Source organism: Callorhinchus milii, unplaced genomic scaffold (genome assembly GCF_018977255.1).
Source record: "Callorhinchus milii isolate IMCB2004 unplaced genomic scaffold, IMCB_Cmil_1.0 Scaffold4, whole genome shotgun sequence".
NCBI classification, from domain to species: Eukaryota; Metazoa; Chordata; class Chondrichthyes; order Chimaeriformes; family Callorhinchidae; genus Callorhinchus; species Callorhinchus milii.
Window position 1 is genome coordinate 41308474 of NW_024704745.1, and position 17089 is coordinate 41325562.

Consider the following 17089-nt stretch of genomic DNA (forward strand, 5'->3'; position numbering starts at 1 on the left):
AATGTGTTCATTGTTTATCAAGAATGACATTCATAGAAATGTAGAAGAGCACACAATGTTGAAATTGGTTAAGAAACTCTAGAAATGGAAAAAAAACATTTGATACTTTGAGACTTTGACATTATCAGGTGAATGTTTATTTAGGCAATATAATTAATATAATATTGTTGATTCTGAAGTGGGTTGCAGGTATTTGCCAGTGCCTCTTGACTATGTAATTAGTGTTATATTGTTGATACTTTCCTTCTTATTTTTCTGGCAATTTGTAGTTAGAATTATCTCTCATTTTAGGATACTATCAAATGTGAATCTCCATGCTATGAGCCGAAAAAAGTTTACCTCGAGATTACAAATCCTTTTAAGGCAAGTGGAGATTTCAGGTATGTTTAAACTACAGGGCTCACATATAATTAAAGTAAAAAACTGACAGAAAATTTTGATTTTATTATTTTTAGAAAGAAGCCATATTCTTCTTTACAACATGGTAGCGTATCTTCATTTTGTTAAATATCATATGGCCATACATTCTATGAAAACTTAAGCATGTCTTAAATACTGTATATTTCAAGTTGAAGTCAATGTTGCATTTATATAAATCAATATAAATGTCAGGGTCTAGTTTGTGCTATTCCTTAATATGAAAAACAAAATGTATATCTTAATGCGAAAGGTATGATTATTGACTTTCTAAAATATTGAATTCTGTACATTCTGTAAATTAGAAACAAGTTGTTATGCATATTCAGTATATTGAATGGGAATCAGTAGGTGTTTCTTTGACTGGCAGAGTATAACCATGCATCCCACCTACGAATGGAAATTCCAGAGATAAATTGTTGGAATGGAATATGCACTCTCTCCCTGGAGGGATGCATCCTGCTTACCTAATTCTGGAAAATATTAGTTGCAGGTTGGCAAGAGCCAAGGCATAATAACTGCGGAGTACTGCATTCAGAAAATAAGAATAAGAGACATCTGTACTCCATGGATAGGATAGAAGTTGCGAGGAAGGAGGCTGAAAGAGATCTAGGGATACGAATCGATTCATTGCTTACCATCTCTAAATAATGTGATTACCGGAGGTCATACTTAAGCTGTACAATGCACTGGTCAGATGTCATGCACTTGAGACCCGAGTACAGTTCTGTCCCGGCAACATAAGAGTCTTTCCAAGCCCTAGAGACCTAGTGGAGAACAATGAGGATGGTCCCCAGTGTTAACAGAATGAACAGCAATTGTACAACTCTTCAGTCTTGAAAAGAGACATCTCAGAGGGGACCTTATAGTGGTATAGGAGATTTGAAATGGGTTTGAAGAATTAAACTTGGATCAATACTATCGAGGCATCAATGTTTTATTACCTAGAGGGTAATTAATGACTGGAAGTTTACCCAGAAGGGTGATTGAGCCCAGGAGGCTGGACATTTAAAAAAAACAGCTCGACTCTGTGATGGAAGAATGGTATACTGAAAGGATTATATCAAATAGACTGAAAGGTCTTCTTCATTCAAACTTGTGATCTTGTGACATGTTCTTATGTTGTATAAAAGAGGTATTTGAGCTAAAATACAGGAAGTAAAAATTGTGGCATCATAGAAGCATAGCTGAGTGGGTATTTTTCCTAAGTAAAGCTGGATGGAGGAATGACAATAATGGGAGGATATAACATGTTGCAATGAAGGAATATAACAGCAGAGGGCAAGGTAACTGAAGCAATATGTAATAAGAGTAACAGTTATTGGTAATTGTTATTGACCACCTTCCTCCAACTCAACTCAAATAAGTAGAAAAATAGCTGGTTAGGCAGAGAATACAGAAAATAATAAGTCATAATTATGAGGTTTTTAACTTCTCAAAATTAAAATAGTTAATTCAGAAGAATCAAAAGGGAAGGGATTTGAGTATTCAAGTAAACCACTGCTTCTTTAGACAACATGCTCAGCAGGGTGTTAGTAGATGTATTACAATTCTGGGGATAATACCCCACACATACTTAGAGTAAGGATGGTGGGAGAAATTCTGCTCTTAATTTTAGCAGTCAAGAAGAATTGATCATTAACTTGAATACAAAATTCAAAATTAACCTAAAGTTTGAATATTTTAAAAGATACAAGGAAATAAATGTAGTGTAAGTCATATAAAATGCAAGTGGGGTTACCAAAAAATCATTTTGGAGGATGTCAGCAGCCAATGGAAAAGCAGATTGCAGTTGGTAAACTGAATTTTTTGTTTTAGTTAAATCAGCATGTTTTTAAAAACCAGGTGGATCCTTGTAAGGAGTAAATTAGGAATAGCTATTAAAGAAGATCAGTTGGAAATATGTGTTAAATAGATGTTCACACTAGGCTTCACCAGTGAATAATAGTCAAATTCCAGATCTAGTTGTTTTTGCCTCAGGATTTTAAATGGAAACTAGTAAAGCATGTGATATGAAGAAACTCAAAATATTAACTGTAACTAACAGGGTACAGAATAGGATCCTCAAGAAAAAATGCCAGGAAACAGGTGGGACTAGTTAATATTTTACAACAACAACAAACAAAATTACGTTTGTATAGCACCTTTCATGTTGGGAGGACATCCCAAGGCGATGGACAATCTGTGTTTCAGACCCGAGCTGAGGGTCGGGATCAGGTTGGGTGGAGAGCATGGAGGGTGATTGAAGGCATAACTAAAGAGGAGAGTCTTGAGATGGGTCTTGAAGTAGGCAAGGGAGGGGGCGAGGCGGAGGGACTGTGGGATGGAGTTCCAGAGTGTGAGGGCAGAATGTCTGAAGGCACGCCCGCCAATGGTTGAATGCGTGTATGAGGGTCTCGGCGGCCTGCAGTGTGCGATAGTGGCATAACCAGGCAATGTTGCAAAGATGGGGAAAGGTGGAGCGGGTCATGGCACGGATGTAAGGCATGAAGGACATTTGAGGGTCGAACAGGACGCTGAGGCTCCGTATTGGCTCCGTGAGATATGGAGTGCTGTCAGTGCACGAGGTATGGAGGCGCTGACAAGAGCAAGCAGGAGGGCCTCGATCTTGTTGACATTCAACTGCAGTAAGTTAGCTCTCATCTCATTACAAGCTCCATCAATACAAGAAATGCACCCTAGGATAGAGGATTGCAAATGTTAAGCTGGTATTCAAAAAAAAGTGAGATATTAATTTGAAAATTCTGCATCAATTGGTAAGGGGACAATTGTAGTTTGAACTATTGTACAAATTGCTAACAGTGCTAATCTAAAGTGCATAGCTTTGAGAAGTACTTGCCATGGATTCAGAAACAATAGGTCATGTTTCACACATTGGTGAAGTAATTTAGAATTTTGCTGCAGCAGTGGAACGTGTTATAATTGTAAATGATCAATTAAGAGTTCTTAAATTAAATCATTTTAGTTTAAGTATAAGATAAACTGGAATTACAGGTTATTGACCCAGCTTGTTATCTTTTGTCATTGACAAAATGTATTTCATCTTGGTAATAATGAACAATAATGGTTTTATAAATATTATTTTGTTTGTAACAGAACTAATGTTTTTTCAATAATAATTTCAGATTTTGCTGTAAAAGGTTTGAAATAGCACACAAGTAGATACAAATTATTAGTTACAAGTTTTCTATGTTTTCTAGGGTCATTTTAATGGAGGTGAACAAAAAGCTTTGTAAAGCAAATCGTTTAAAATGCATCACAGGGCAAAATGTGCATGGGTAAGTTCAAATCCAGATGAAATTATTCAAAAGCTCAGATTTGGCATCTACAGACAGCAATCACTACAGGAACTGTGATTTAGATTTTCATATTGAATTTAATTCTATTCCAAACAAATGGACAACACAGCATTGCAGTTGTGTTGGTGTTCCTCCAATGAAGCAATTTAATCCCTGCCAATTCCATGTTGCTTCCATATACCCTCAGATACCTTTCTTCTGCATGTGCAAATCTAATTCCCTTTTAAATGCCCTAATTGATTCTCTTCGAACAGGCATCTCGACAAATTGTTCCAAATTCCTCCTAACTTGCTGTTTCATAATCCTAGCTATAATCTTAAATTCATGCCCTTGTTTTCAAATTGAAGTTTAGATTTGATTTGGTTACTGAGGCACTGGAAAGAATATTGATTTGACTAAACAGGAAGGTAAATACAAATCCTATACACTATGAATTGAGTGCTTACATAGCACTTATATTTTCTCAATGAGTGGGAAAAAGATACAATATCATCTTATTGCATTTCATACCAACACTTATAGTAGCTTGGAGGTTGTTTAATATGAAAACGAACATTTTCTTGACAGCTTTTCTGCCTGATTAATGATGCATTTGTCAGTTGGGTAGTTGCAATGTCAACCCTCCCTTCTTGTTGAAGTCTGGATAATGAGACGTTGAATCAAGTATTGCATACAGACCGGTTCATTCTTTCACAAAATGATCTCATGGATTCCATGAAATAGATTAACTTTTAAATAACCGCAAACCAAATTTGGTTCCAGCCCAATACTCTGATCACGACATTTAACAGCATCTGAATCTATGTCGTATTACTTTTGGCTGAACAAAAGTTCTTTTTTTTATATACGAAATACACATATAAGCAATGCTATTAACTAAAACTGTCTCTTATTACCTTGTTTTAATTTAGATAAAATCATCTTCCACAATAATATTAATAACATGTTATTATAAATATAATAATTATTAATAATAATTAATCAATGATAATGAATGATAATAATATTGCCCACGGAATTCAAGAGAAAAAGTCATGAGGACACTTCCATTTTGCGACTGTCAATTTAATACACCCAATGGAGGTTTAAAATTAAAAATCTGTATTAATCCACATCTAACATAAATAAGTAACAATGTCATCCACCTGAATCACAACTTGAATTCAAAAAAAGGCACGGTGTTCTGGGAGTAAGTAAATAATGAATTTCTATTTGTGTATTTTGAATGGCATGTCCACCCCTAAGTTTGCCTACTGTTTTACATAATAGAAGTACCTGTAAGTATAATGAAAGTAGTTTTTCTAATGAGATTTTTATTAGTAAAATGAAAAGGTTATGGAGTCAAAGTTGCAGAAATTCTAAATTCTGTTCATTATTGCTAGATGGTATTTAATAAATGATACAAAAACTCAGAAATTGTATTTAAATCATGTCCTTTTAAACCTGCCTTTTGTGATTTGTTTGGGAATAAACACTGAATTTGAGAGAAAAGCTTCTCCCATGGTCAATTTGGCTTTTTTTATTTACACTTTCCAGTCAATAAAGCCTTCCTCAATTATTCATGGTGATAAATTAAGCAATGGAATGTTTTTAAGATAGCACAATTTTGACTCCTATTTATTTTCAGGCACGTGATGAAACATAATCGGTACTTGGTTGTACTATACCACTGATTTTATTTAGAAGACATTTTAACCTGAAAGAGATTGATGGCACAGTGGCATTCCTGTGGTGCTGATCTTAAATGCCACAATTGGATTCCAGAGTGTGCATTCATGCCAAACATCTTTCAGGCCTCATCCAACTTGCATGCTGGACCAATAGATGCTGCTAATTTCAAGGGTGTAAATCGTGTAGTATTGGAAATGTTGCAGATGTATGGGATATCAGTCTGTCTGCCATTGCCTTTGCATAGTATCACAAGAATCTGGTAGCTGTACTACTTGAAAGTAGAGAGGTCCAGTTTTGCGTGGATGACAGCCCAAATATAAAATACTCTGGTGGTATATATTAAATATGGGTGAAAATGAGTAGTACACATATTTATAAACTTTTGTAAATCACATCTCAGATACATAAACTAACTATTAATTATCCTTGCATTTGATATAGCCCCTTATCACATCTTCAGGATGTCTCAAAGCGCTTCACAGGATACTGTAAAAGTGTAGTAACTGTGTCTTTCGTGAGCGAAATGTGGCAGCCAATTGTGCACAGTGACGTTCCACAAACAGTCGTGGATTGAGTACCACATTATTATTTTTTTTGGAGGGATTATTACCCTTCGGCAATTGGTATGCCAATCGACTAACAAGCGGGTTCCTACTTACTGCTAGGTAAACAGAGGCGTTATAAAGCTGGCATTTGTTCAGTGTGCTTTGCAATTCTGCCTCCAGTTTTTTTTTAAGTTCTGCCTCCAGATGCTGTATCTGAGATATGTGATTTAATTGCACAAGATATGTCACTGGAATCATCTGACAATGCTGTTGGCATTGAGCATTTCAGTAGTGACGGATTTCTATGCCCCTGGGTCATTTCAATAAGGTTGCCTGCTATTCATCATCAGTAAGTAGACGGATAGATAGGCTATTGGAGGCATTTTGCAGGAAATTTGCCAGCCGACTGCAGGAATTTGCAAAAAGCCATCAGAAAAAGACACTAGATAGATATACTTAGAGTGTAATAGATATATCCTTATCATCTCAGGACAGTGTCTCAAAGTGCAACACAAGATTTTCTATAGAGTGTAGGCTACATCTTGTAATATAGCAGCAATTTCTCCAGCAAGAGAATCTGAAATGATAGTGCATCCTTTTGGTCCTGCATGCTTATCCAGAAATGTCAACAATGAAGCATTAATTATTGGTTTGTGTACCCATTCCACCACAAATTACTATGTCTCACTTTATCTTTTTTATAGAATTCTTTATTCTCCATTCAAGTCATGAGCTGAATGTCCAATTTGACATTTCAATTGATATTCATTTACTGGAACCAAATGTTATGCAGTATCTTTATCTTTTTTTTCTCCCATGGAAAGTTACAATTACTTGACATGAATTGTTGAGAAAACTTCCCCAAAATATATCTAGGACTTTGTAGATGTCATCAATGTGTAATTTAAAAAAAGATAAAATCAGTTAATAATATTTTTACGTTTTCACATTTTAATTAGCATGTGCCATATGGTTTACAAAATGTTAAGCAGAGTTAGTACTCGTGAACTGAAATATTTAAAAGTGTAATTAATTGAATACATTATTTGAATTTTTTATAGATTATCCATTGTCAATGTGCACATGCATAATCTTTTATCTGAGGAAAACTAATACATTATTCCTGTCAAATACACAGCCGTCATCACCCCCATCTTGAAAAAATCTTCCCTGGACCCATCCCTTCTTTCCAGCTACCGCCACATCTCTAACCTCCCATTCCTCTCCAAGATCCTGGAACAAGTTGTCGCGTCCCAGCTCCGCTCCTTTCTCTCTCGCCATTCCCTCTTTGAACCCCTCAAATCCGGCGTCCGCGCTGCCCACAGCACGGAAACAGCCCTGGTCAAAGTCACTAATGACACTCTGAACATCTGCGATCAGGGCTCCCTCTGCCTCCTTGTCCTCCTTGACTCTCTGCCGCCCTTCGACACTGTCGACAACTCTATCCTCATACACCGCCTCTCCTCTTTACTTAATCTTCACGGACCTGCCCTTGCCTGGTTCGATTCCTATCTCTCACCGTCTCCACTTTGTTGCCTCTAATGGTTTCTCCTCCAGCCCCCGTACTGTCACGTTTGGCGTCCCCCAGGGCTCTGTCCTTGGCCCTCTCCTCTTTAATATCTACATGCTTCCCCTTGGTGACATCATCCGCAGACATGGGGTCAACTTCCACATGTATGCGGATGACACCCAACTCTATCTTTCTGCCTTCACCCTCAAATCCAGGACCACTGCTGTCCTGACAGACTGTCTGTCGGACATCAAGTCCTGGATGAAGACAAATTTCCTACAGTTGAACGTGAACAAGACTGAGGCCCTCCTGATTGACTCACGCCAGCACCTCAGCCTCGAGCAGCATCAACCTCCATAGTTGCACACTACAGCTCACCAAGCCAGTCAGGAACCTAGGTGTCTTGTTCGATCCTCAACTGTCTTTTCTTCCTCACATCCAAGCCATGATCCACTCTGCCTTCCCTCACCGCCATAACATCGCCCGACTCCGCCACTACCTCACCCCTCAGGCTACTGAAACTCTTGTTCATGCCTTCATCACCTCCAGGCTCGGCTATGCAAACGCCCTGCTTGTCAGCCTTCCCTCCCTCCGCAGGCTGCAGATAATCCAGAACTCTGCAGCCTGTGTCCTCTCCCACACCAAACTCTGTGACCCCATCACCCTCACTCTTGCCTGACTCCATTGGCTCCCTATCCTTCAGAGGATCCAGTTCAAGATCCTGGTCCTCATCTACAAAGCCCTCCATGGCCTCACCCCCCCACCCTACCTCTGCGATCTCCTAACCCTCTACCAACCCGCCCGCTCCCTCCGCTCAGCCGGTTCCAGCCTGCTCCACGTCCCCCGACCCAACCTGCCCTACCATTGGCGGGAGAGCCTTCAGCCACTCTGCCCCCAACCTCTGGAATTCCATCCCCCAATCACTCCATCTCTCACCTCCTTCAAGTCCCGCCTCAAGACCCTCCTCTTCGACCATTACCATCGGCCACCCCCCTTCCCCTCCCTTCCCTTCTCCCCCTCTGACCCCAGCTCGGGTCTGAAATACTCTATTCTGTCCAGCACCTTGGAACATCCTCCCAACATGAAAGATGCTGTACAAATGTAATCTTGTTGTTGTTGTTGGGTGGCGGTGGGGAGAGGGAGCAGAGTGAAAGGGAAGATCTTTAACTGTATCCTCTGTGTGATGGGAAGCCAGTGGAGTTGGGCGAGGATGGGGGTGATAGGGGCACGTAGCCTAGTGCGGGAGAGGACACGAGCTGCAGAGTTCTGGATGATCTGCAGCCAGTGGAGGGAGAAGTTGGGGAGGCTGACCAGCAATGAGTTTCCAATGTCAAGCCTCGATGTAATGAAGGCGTGTATGAGGTTCCAGCGGCCTGCGGTGTGAGACAGTGTCGGAGTCGGGTGACGCTGTGGAGGTGGGGGGAGGCAGAGTGGGTCATGGCCCGAATGTGGAGTAGAAAGGATAGTTGAGGGTCGAACAAGACCCCAAGGTTCCAGACTGGCTTAGCAAGGTGGATTGTGCAACCATGGATGGTGAGGCTGTCAGCACCTGAGGTGAGGAGGCGCTGACAGGAGCCAATCAGGAGAGCCTCGGTCTTGTTGACGTTCAACTGAAGAAAGTTAGCTCTCATCCAGGACTTGATGTCTGACAAACATTCTGTCAGTACTGCAGTGATCTGGAGTCAAGAGTGGAGGCAGAGAGGTAGAGTTGGGTATCATCCACATACATGTGGAAGTTGACCCCATGTCTGCGAAGGAGAGTACGATAGACATCGTGACTCTAGGCACAAGAGTTTTGAATGTGGCGGGAGGAAGTGACGTCGTGCGGCAGCAACTGGTGATTTGTTGATTCTGAAATTACTGAGTTGGCGCCTGGGCCAGCCGGAGCCACGGATCCCACGTTGGCTCCAATAAAGACTTCCTGTTTTACCTTTTTCTTTCCCAGCCCACCTTCTCTGCTTATCCTTATAGACTAGTCCCTTCCAACATCCCCCAGTTCTGATGAAAGGTCATTGACCTGAAAAGTTAACTCACTTTCCTCTCCATAGATGCTGCCTGAACAACTGAGTGTTCCCAGCGACTTCTGTTTTTATATCAGATTTACAGCATCTGCAGTATTTTGCTGTATACTGCTTGAGTATCCAAACCAGACTGAAAATTCCACATATGTATGTCACCTACATACCAGAAAGTATTTGACACAGGATGGCGATAACCAAGGCTTGGGCAACCAAGAGCGTGCATTTGGGGTACTGCTATATGTCCAGCTCAGACCAGACTGCCTGTTAGGGCTTTGACTTGCAGGGTTAACAGGAGCTGAGTGGGAAGAATCTTTGCTCCCAGTGTTCCTGTCCCCCCCTCCCCTCCAGGTTCTGTCTATGAGTCAGGCTGGCTAGTCTGTCATCAGCAGTGCGTGCAGTACTGCGGACCACCTGACTCAGGATCCAGACAACCAAGACTGCTACAGAAGGTTGATTCAAAGATTCAGTTCCTAAGCACGTCCCTTGGAGCCTCCTCAGTCCCACGGAGAATTCACTTAATCCCCCCTGAGAAGGAAAAGTATAATGTATGGAATTACCTTGTGTTTGTGAGCTGGGCTGTATTGAGTTTTGTTTTATTATCTTTGCAGTTAAGACATGAAGCAATCATGACTACTTTGAATATTTTTTTGGTACCAATAGGTCTTTCTTGCTTAAAAATGTTCTTGTTTTTCTGGTACCTTAAGATCAGAACCAGATCCATTTGAAGGCAAAAATGATGATGTCAATCAAGATGGAGTTGATGTTCAAACACCAAAACTGAAAAACTGCAAGTATTCTGTCATATGTCTCTGTTTGACAATATACATTTGTTTATAATACCTCTACCAAAAGAGTTTAAATGTGAGGCAAAATGTAAGCTAGAGCTACCTTTAGCGTCATCCTCTCCTCTTCAATATTTACGTGCTTCCACTCGGTGATATCACCCCCCAGGCATGGGGTTAACTTCCACATATATGCGGATGATACCAATTCTATCTCTCTGCGGATTGCCTGTCCGATATCCTGCCTTAGATGAGAGCCAACTTTCTCCAGTTGAATGTCAACAAGACAGAAGCCCTCCTGCTTGGCTTCTGCTGGCCCTTCCTCACTTGAGTCGCTGATAACATCAATATTCATGGATGCACACTCCACCTCACCTCGCTATGATACCTCGTTTGACCTTCAACTGTTCTTTAAACCCCACACCCATGCCTTGATCCATTCAACTTTCCCCCATCTCCGCAACATTGTCCACCTCCGCTATCATGGACACTGCTAACTCTCTGCGTGCTGGACTTCCCAATTCTTCCCTCCATAAGCTGTAGATTTCAGAATTCTGTAGCTCGTGCCCTCTCCTGCACCAAGCTCCGTGAGACGATCACTCTCACGGTTTGCCCCACCCTACCTCTGTGACTTACTAACACCTTACCAACCTGCCTCTGCTAGATGGACCCTGGGTTGCTCATGTCCCCTGCCCTGCCTGCTCTACCATCGGCGGTCTGCCCATCCCGAAGTTCCTTCTCCTCGCCCCGCTCCCTTGCTTCCTTCAAGGCCCGTCTCAAGACTATGCCTTTGGTCATTTTCCCAACCCCTTTGCCCTCCACCTCTCTTGATTCCAATCCCCAGCTTGGATGAAAAGCCTCGACTATCCAATGCCTTAGGATGTCCTTCTGATGTGAAAGGTGCTATATAAATGCAATTTGTTGTTGTTACATAGATGGAAGCATTTATTGACTAAAGCAGTATATTAATTAAATTAATGTGTTCAAAAACAATTTTACATTTTTTAATTGAGTCTTGTTTAATGCTATGGCAATATTCTATTTCCTCAACACTATGCTAATTAGTTGGGACCCAGTTGTACTTGTATAGATAGATACTTGGAAAGTAATGGTATGAAGGTATATACAGAAAATATGGGGAAATGGGATTAAAAGGTGCCATGAAGTAATAAACTGGTGGAACTGGCTTAATGCACTGAATGCCTCCTCTCAATGTTAATAAGTAATATTAGTTTTAATTAATATATCACAGGTTACAAGTTTTAATCCAAGGTTCTCAAAGGTGGATTACTATTATCTTATTTGTAATGTATACATTAATTTGTAAAGATTGGGTTTAATAATATTCTAAGTTGGCTTTACTGTTGAAAAATTATAGAGTACATTGGTTAAATGTTGCTCAGCAACAAGTTTTGTTTCTGCAAATATCAATGATAGAGCAGAAAAAGTTGCCACTTTTAGACTTTGCACCCTATTTTGTTCATAAAATTATTTTTTATTAATTTTCCTTGCAGCTTTTCGAGCTACAATACCTGAATTCTTCATCCAAGTAAAGTCCTTACATCTGAAGGCCAACAGTTCAGCTGTTCTGAAAGTTCTTTACCTTCCTTTTCACATGGGCAAAAGCAATTATACCATTTTTTTTGCCAATGCTCAGGTAATGTCATGATCACAATTTGTTTTAAGCGTTAGTTGTTATGTTAAAGGTTAACTTAGATCAAAATTTGCATTACATTTTTTTAAGGTAAAAAATTAGTTATGGAAAATAACACAGCCGCTGAGATATTAAGCAGAGGACTGTATTAAATCTCAGTTGTTCTGTCTTCAACTCTTTATTGATTCCTAAATTTCTTATTGGTAATACTCCTGAATCTTGCTTTTCATTGTCTGTTTTGGCTATATTGCAGATTCCATGTTCTTCCGAAATATCTTCCAGAAAATGGTCCCTCTGATATTTACATAGACTGTTACAATATGCTCATCCTGGATGAGCATCCTAGGGCCTACAGAAACCAATCTTCCCCCTGCGACCCCGTCACCCTTATTAAAGCCTCCCCCCATGGCTATACATTCCACCACACCCCCCACCCGAACCGTCACGGCGATGGGGTGGCCTTCATCCCCCAAACCTCCCTTATCCCCTATTCCTCTGGCTGTTTTGTCTCTTTCGAGCACCTCACCCTCTCCCATTCCTCCTCTCTCTCCTTCAAAATCCTCCTTTTGTACCAACCCCCAAACTGCCTGGCTCCTTCCTTACAGACATCTCTCTCCTCTCATCCCTGTTCCTCTGCACTGAACCCCTGCTCATCATGGACAACTTCAAACTCCACCTTAACTCCTCCTGCCCCACTTCCTCTGACTTCACCACAATACTCTCCACCCTAAATCTCATCCTTCATATAAAATCCCTGACCAACAACTATGGCCACCCCCTAGACCTCGTTATCACCCACGGCTTAGATATCTCCGGTCTGTCCATCACGCACAAGGCCATCTCAGATCATTTTCATGCCTCGCTCTGCTCTCACATCCCTCTCCCCTCCATCAAGCTCTCCGCCATCTTTTTCCGCCCATGGAAAAGGTTTCCCCCCGAGACCCTCACAATGCCCTCCCATCCTCAGACCTCCTCTCCCTCTGGCCTTCCAACAGTAGGTACCCTGATGCAGCCGTCAAGCAGCTCCACGATCGTCTCTCCTCCACCTTCAACTCCCTTGTCCGCCTGAAATCCAGAACCATCTCCTAACCCACCCGCTCCCCCTGATACAACAGACCTCCGCTCCCTAAAATCACAAACCCGGTTGCTCATGTGCAGCTGTGGCTCAAACACCTTCACACCTACCACTGGTCCCTCTCACAAGCAAAAACTGCATATTACTCAAAGATCATTCTGGTGGCCAAAAATAACTCCAAGATCCTATTCTCCACCACCCACCACCTCCTCTGTGCGCCCCCTCAAGCACCCTCAATCATTACATCAAATACCATGTGTGAAGAGGTGATGTACTTCCTTACCTCTAAAAAAAAATTCTGCCAGGCAGCCTCATCCTCTTGCCCTGTGTCTCCTCTAATCTCGGGCACTACAGGCTTATCTCAAAATTGCCCTTCCTGGCCAAAGCTTTGGAATGTGTTGTTGCCAACCAACTTCGCACACACCTCTCCCTCCACTCCCTACTCGAATCCCTCCAGTCCGGTTTCCGCCCTGCTCACAGTACAGACAGTGCTCGTGAAAATCACAAACAACGTCCTTTCTATCTGTGACCAGGGCTCCCTCTACCTCCTCTCTGCCACGTTCGACACAGTTGATCACGCCATCCTCCACTGCCTCTCCTCCATCATCCACCTCAGTGGGACAGCACTCGCTTGGTTCGAGTCCTTCCTCACTACATTTCCTCAAATAGCTTTTCTTCTCGCCTGCTCCCGGTCACCTGCGGGGTACACCAAGGCTCCATCCTTGGCCCCCTTCTCTTCCTCATCTGTATGCTCCCTCTCGTGATGTTATCCCCAACATGAGGTTAGCTTCCACATGGATGCGGATGACACTCAACTTTTCCTCCTCCAGCTGCGACCCCCCCGTAACCTGATGTTCTGTCAGCTTGTCTGATAGACATCAAGGCCTGGATGAGCAGAAATTTCTTGCAGTTAGACATCAGTAAGATGGAAGCCATACTCTTTGGCTCCCGTCAAAGTCTTTTGTCCTGTGGTTCTGACCTCCTCAACCTACCTGATCTGTCTTTAATACTCTGAACCCATGCGCAACTTAAGCGTCAGGTTCGATCCCCAGTTATCCTTCCTCCCCCACATCAGGATCGTTTTCGTCCTCCACCACATTGCCTGTCACCGACAATACCTCACTCCATGAGCTGCCGAAATCCTTGTCCACACCTTCGTCACCTCTCGGCTGGACAACTCTAACGCCCTCCTCGCCGGTCTCTCCTCCTCCACTATTCACAAAATTCAACTCATCCAAAACTCCGCCCCCCACATTCTCACCCGCACTAAACTCCGCACCCTGATTACTTCAGTTCTTGCCAAACTCCACAGGCTCCCTGTCACAGAGCGGATTGACTTCAAGAACTACACTCTCGTGTTTAAATCCTTCCACCCCGCCTATCTCTCCATCATCCTCTCTCCTCACAGCACTACCCGCTGCCTCCACTTTACTGGCTCCAGCAAATCCTCGAATCCTCTGCTCCACCATTTGGTGGCTGTGCCTTCAGCCACTACGTCCCGAAACTATGGAACTCCTTCCCTCAATCCCTTAGCCTTGCCACCTCTTTCCCCATTTTCAGGTTGTGCCTGAAGACCTTTCTCTTCGTACTTACGCTCACCTCCACCCTCCCCCTAGCTCAGCATGTGGAGTCCTGTAGCTCAGTGGTTAGAGCACTTGCTTTGCAAGCGAGAGACCTGAGTTCAATTCCAGGCAGGGCGAAACCTTGGGCAAGTTTCCTTACTCCACACGCCTAATAATAATCCCTCCAAAACCAAAAACAATAATAAATTGGTCATTTTCAATCTACGACTGTTTGTGGGACATTGCTGTGCGCAATTGGCTGCCGCGTTCGCCCACAAATATATAGTCAATTCAGTTTACAGTGTGTTCTGTGAAGTGCTTTGGGACGTCCTTCCGACGTGAAAAGCGTTATATCAAATGCAAGGATTATTATTATTATTCACTATTGTTAAGCGCGCTGGGACACTGCCGGCGTGGAAGGCGCAATATAAATGCAAGTTGTTGTTGTACTGTGGGCACACATTTTGATTGTTCAAGCACAATTGAGCCCTAGGTCCTTTAACTAATACTGACCCAACTTTTACAATGTCCCATAAAAATTCATGCAGTAACACTAAAACTAACATACTAACACTGACCCACATCACAGGATTAATTATCACAATACACTAAAGGTCTGACAACCAGATAAATTAACTTCCATGGTTTCATTAATTCAGTAACCAATTTTACACTAGGTGCAGGGATTCTTCCCATTTGGCACATTGAAACTTTTCATGTGTAGGTGGCATGCCTGGGTCTCAGTCTGATTTGGATACTCATATGAAAATGTGTAAAAAAATATATTCTTTAAGATTTTATTAAACCATTATAAATTTCCTAGTATCTTTTAACATCTGGAAGAAACCATACAGAACTACAGTACCCAGGGACCCTTGAATACATTCACATATGAGCAGTCAATGGAAAAACAACTCTATATATACCAGATGGTCCCAAAATCATCGAAAATCCAGATTTTTTTCCTAAAGTATTCTATAGTTCAGCTTAAAAAATAATGTGCTTCCTCTGTGCTGCAGAGAACAATTGGTCAAAAAACACCAACCAATAGGTAGGAAAGCTGTACAAAAATAGACTAAATGATACTTATAGAAACTGGTGCTGGCTGAAACGATAGGTTACAACAAATCATTTAAATATCCTACTGTGTTACTGAACAAAGACCTGCTTCATCTTTATAGTTTTCTCTTCATTTTATTTTAAAAATGTTTTGCTCTTAGTAAATTTATTATTTATTTATTTTGGTAGATTGGAGAATTTATGTATGCTCTGGAAGGCACTTGCTGTTTACCACTGCCATCAGCTCTACTCCCAATGTCTGGTCCCTGTGAAACACTGAACAACTGTGCTGCAGCAGGTATAAAGGCTTTGCATTCTAGCATTTGTGGATTTAATCAATAAATTTCTCTCCATGTTTGAATATATTCAGTTAGTTAACTGTAGTATTACATGACTTGAACCTTGAAATGTATGAACCTTCCACATGTGTACAGATGACACCCATATCCACTCTTCCAGCTGTGGCTCTGTCAGTTTGTCCTGCAGACACGATGGCCTGGATGAGCACAAGCTTCCTGCAGCTAAATATTGACAAGATGAAAGCTATAATCATTGGCTCCCATCGATGTCTTCTCGGCTGTGTCTGACCTTCTCAACCTCCCCAGCCTATCCCTCAGACTCACCAAACCGGTGTGCAACCTAGGCGTCAGGTTCGACCCACAGCTGTCCTTTCTTCCCCACATCCAGACTCTGACCGGGACTACTTTTCTCCACCTATGTCACATTGCCCGCCTCCGACCGTATTTTACCCCAAATGCAGCCGAAATCCTCGTCCATGCATTCTTCACCAACTATCTCAACTACTCAAATGCCCTTCTCGTCGGTCTCCACAGCTCCACTATCCACAAAATCCAGTTAATCCAGAACTTAATCTGATGCCCGCACACTTGCATGCACTAAAATCCGTACCCCCATCACACCAGTTCTAGACAGGCTCCAGCAGCTCTCTATCACTGAACTAATCGATTTCAAGATCCTCACACATCTTCAAATCCCTTCATGCCATGGCACCTCCCTACCTCTCTGACCTGCTTACTCCCCAATCCGTCACTCCCACTCGACTGTCTCCGGCCTCCTGCTTGTCCCTCATGCCTTCCATTCCACAATCGGTTGCAGTGTTTTCAGCCTCTACGACCCGAAAACCTGGAACACTCAACTGCAATCCCTCTTCCTTGCACCCTCATTCCCCATCTTCAGGTCGCGCCTCAAGACCTTCCTCTTTGACAGTGCTTATGGTCACCTCCTCCCTCTAGCTTGGCACTACTCTACGTGAGGGGCAAGTTGTTGTTGAAATGACATTTTTGCAAACAATAGTTGCTTATCAATCGAACTGTCTCAAAGAGCTAATTACTGTTACGTGTAGTGACTGTGCATTTGTAGATGAAAACAGCAGCAGACAATTTGCACATGGGAATCTCCCACAAACAGTCAGAATTATTTTTGGTCAGCTTTGCGTCTGACATAATGGAAACCCATCACTATACTTACAACAAC

At 42.1% G+C, this 17089-nt stretch overlaps 1 protein-coding gene across 1 annotated transcript in view; it reads left to right on the forward strand.

Annotated features, from left to right (window-relative positions):
- LOC103185538 (cilia- and flagella-associated protein 47-like) overlaps positions 1–17089 on the forward strand; it is a 174702-nt gene that overhangs the window by 52349 nt on the left and 105264 nt on the right. The window contains exons 39-43 of the mRNA XM_042334120.1: positions 292–380; positions 3618–3695; positions 10168–10274; positions 11760–11902; positions 15785–15893. Coding sequence (XP_042190054.1) covers positions 292–380; positions 3618–3695; positions 10168–10274; positions 11760–11902; positions 15785–15893 — 526 coding nt within the window. The remainder of the gene's footprint in view (positions 1–291; positions 381–3617; positions 3696–10167; positions 10275–11759; positions 11903–15784; positions 15894–17089) is intronic.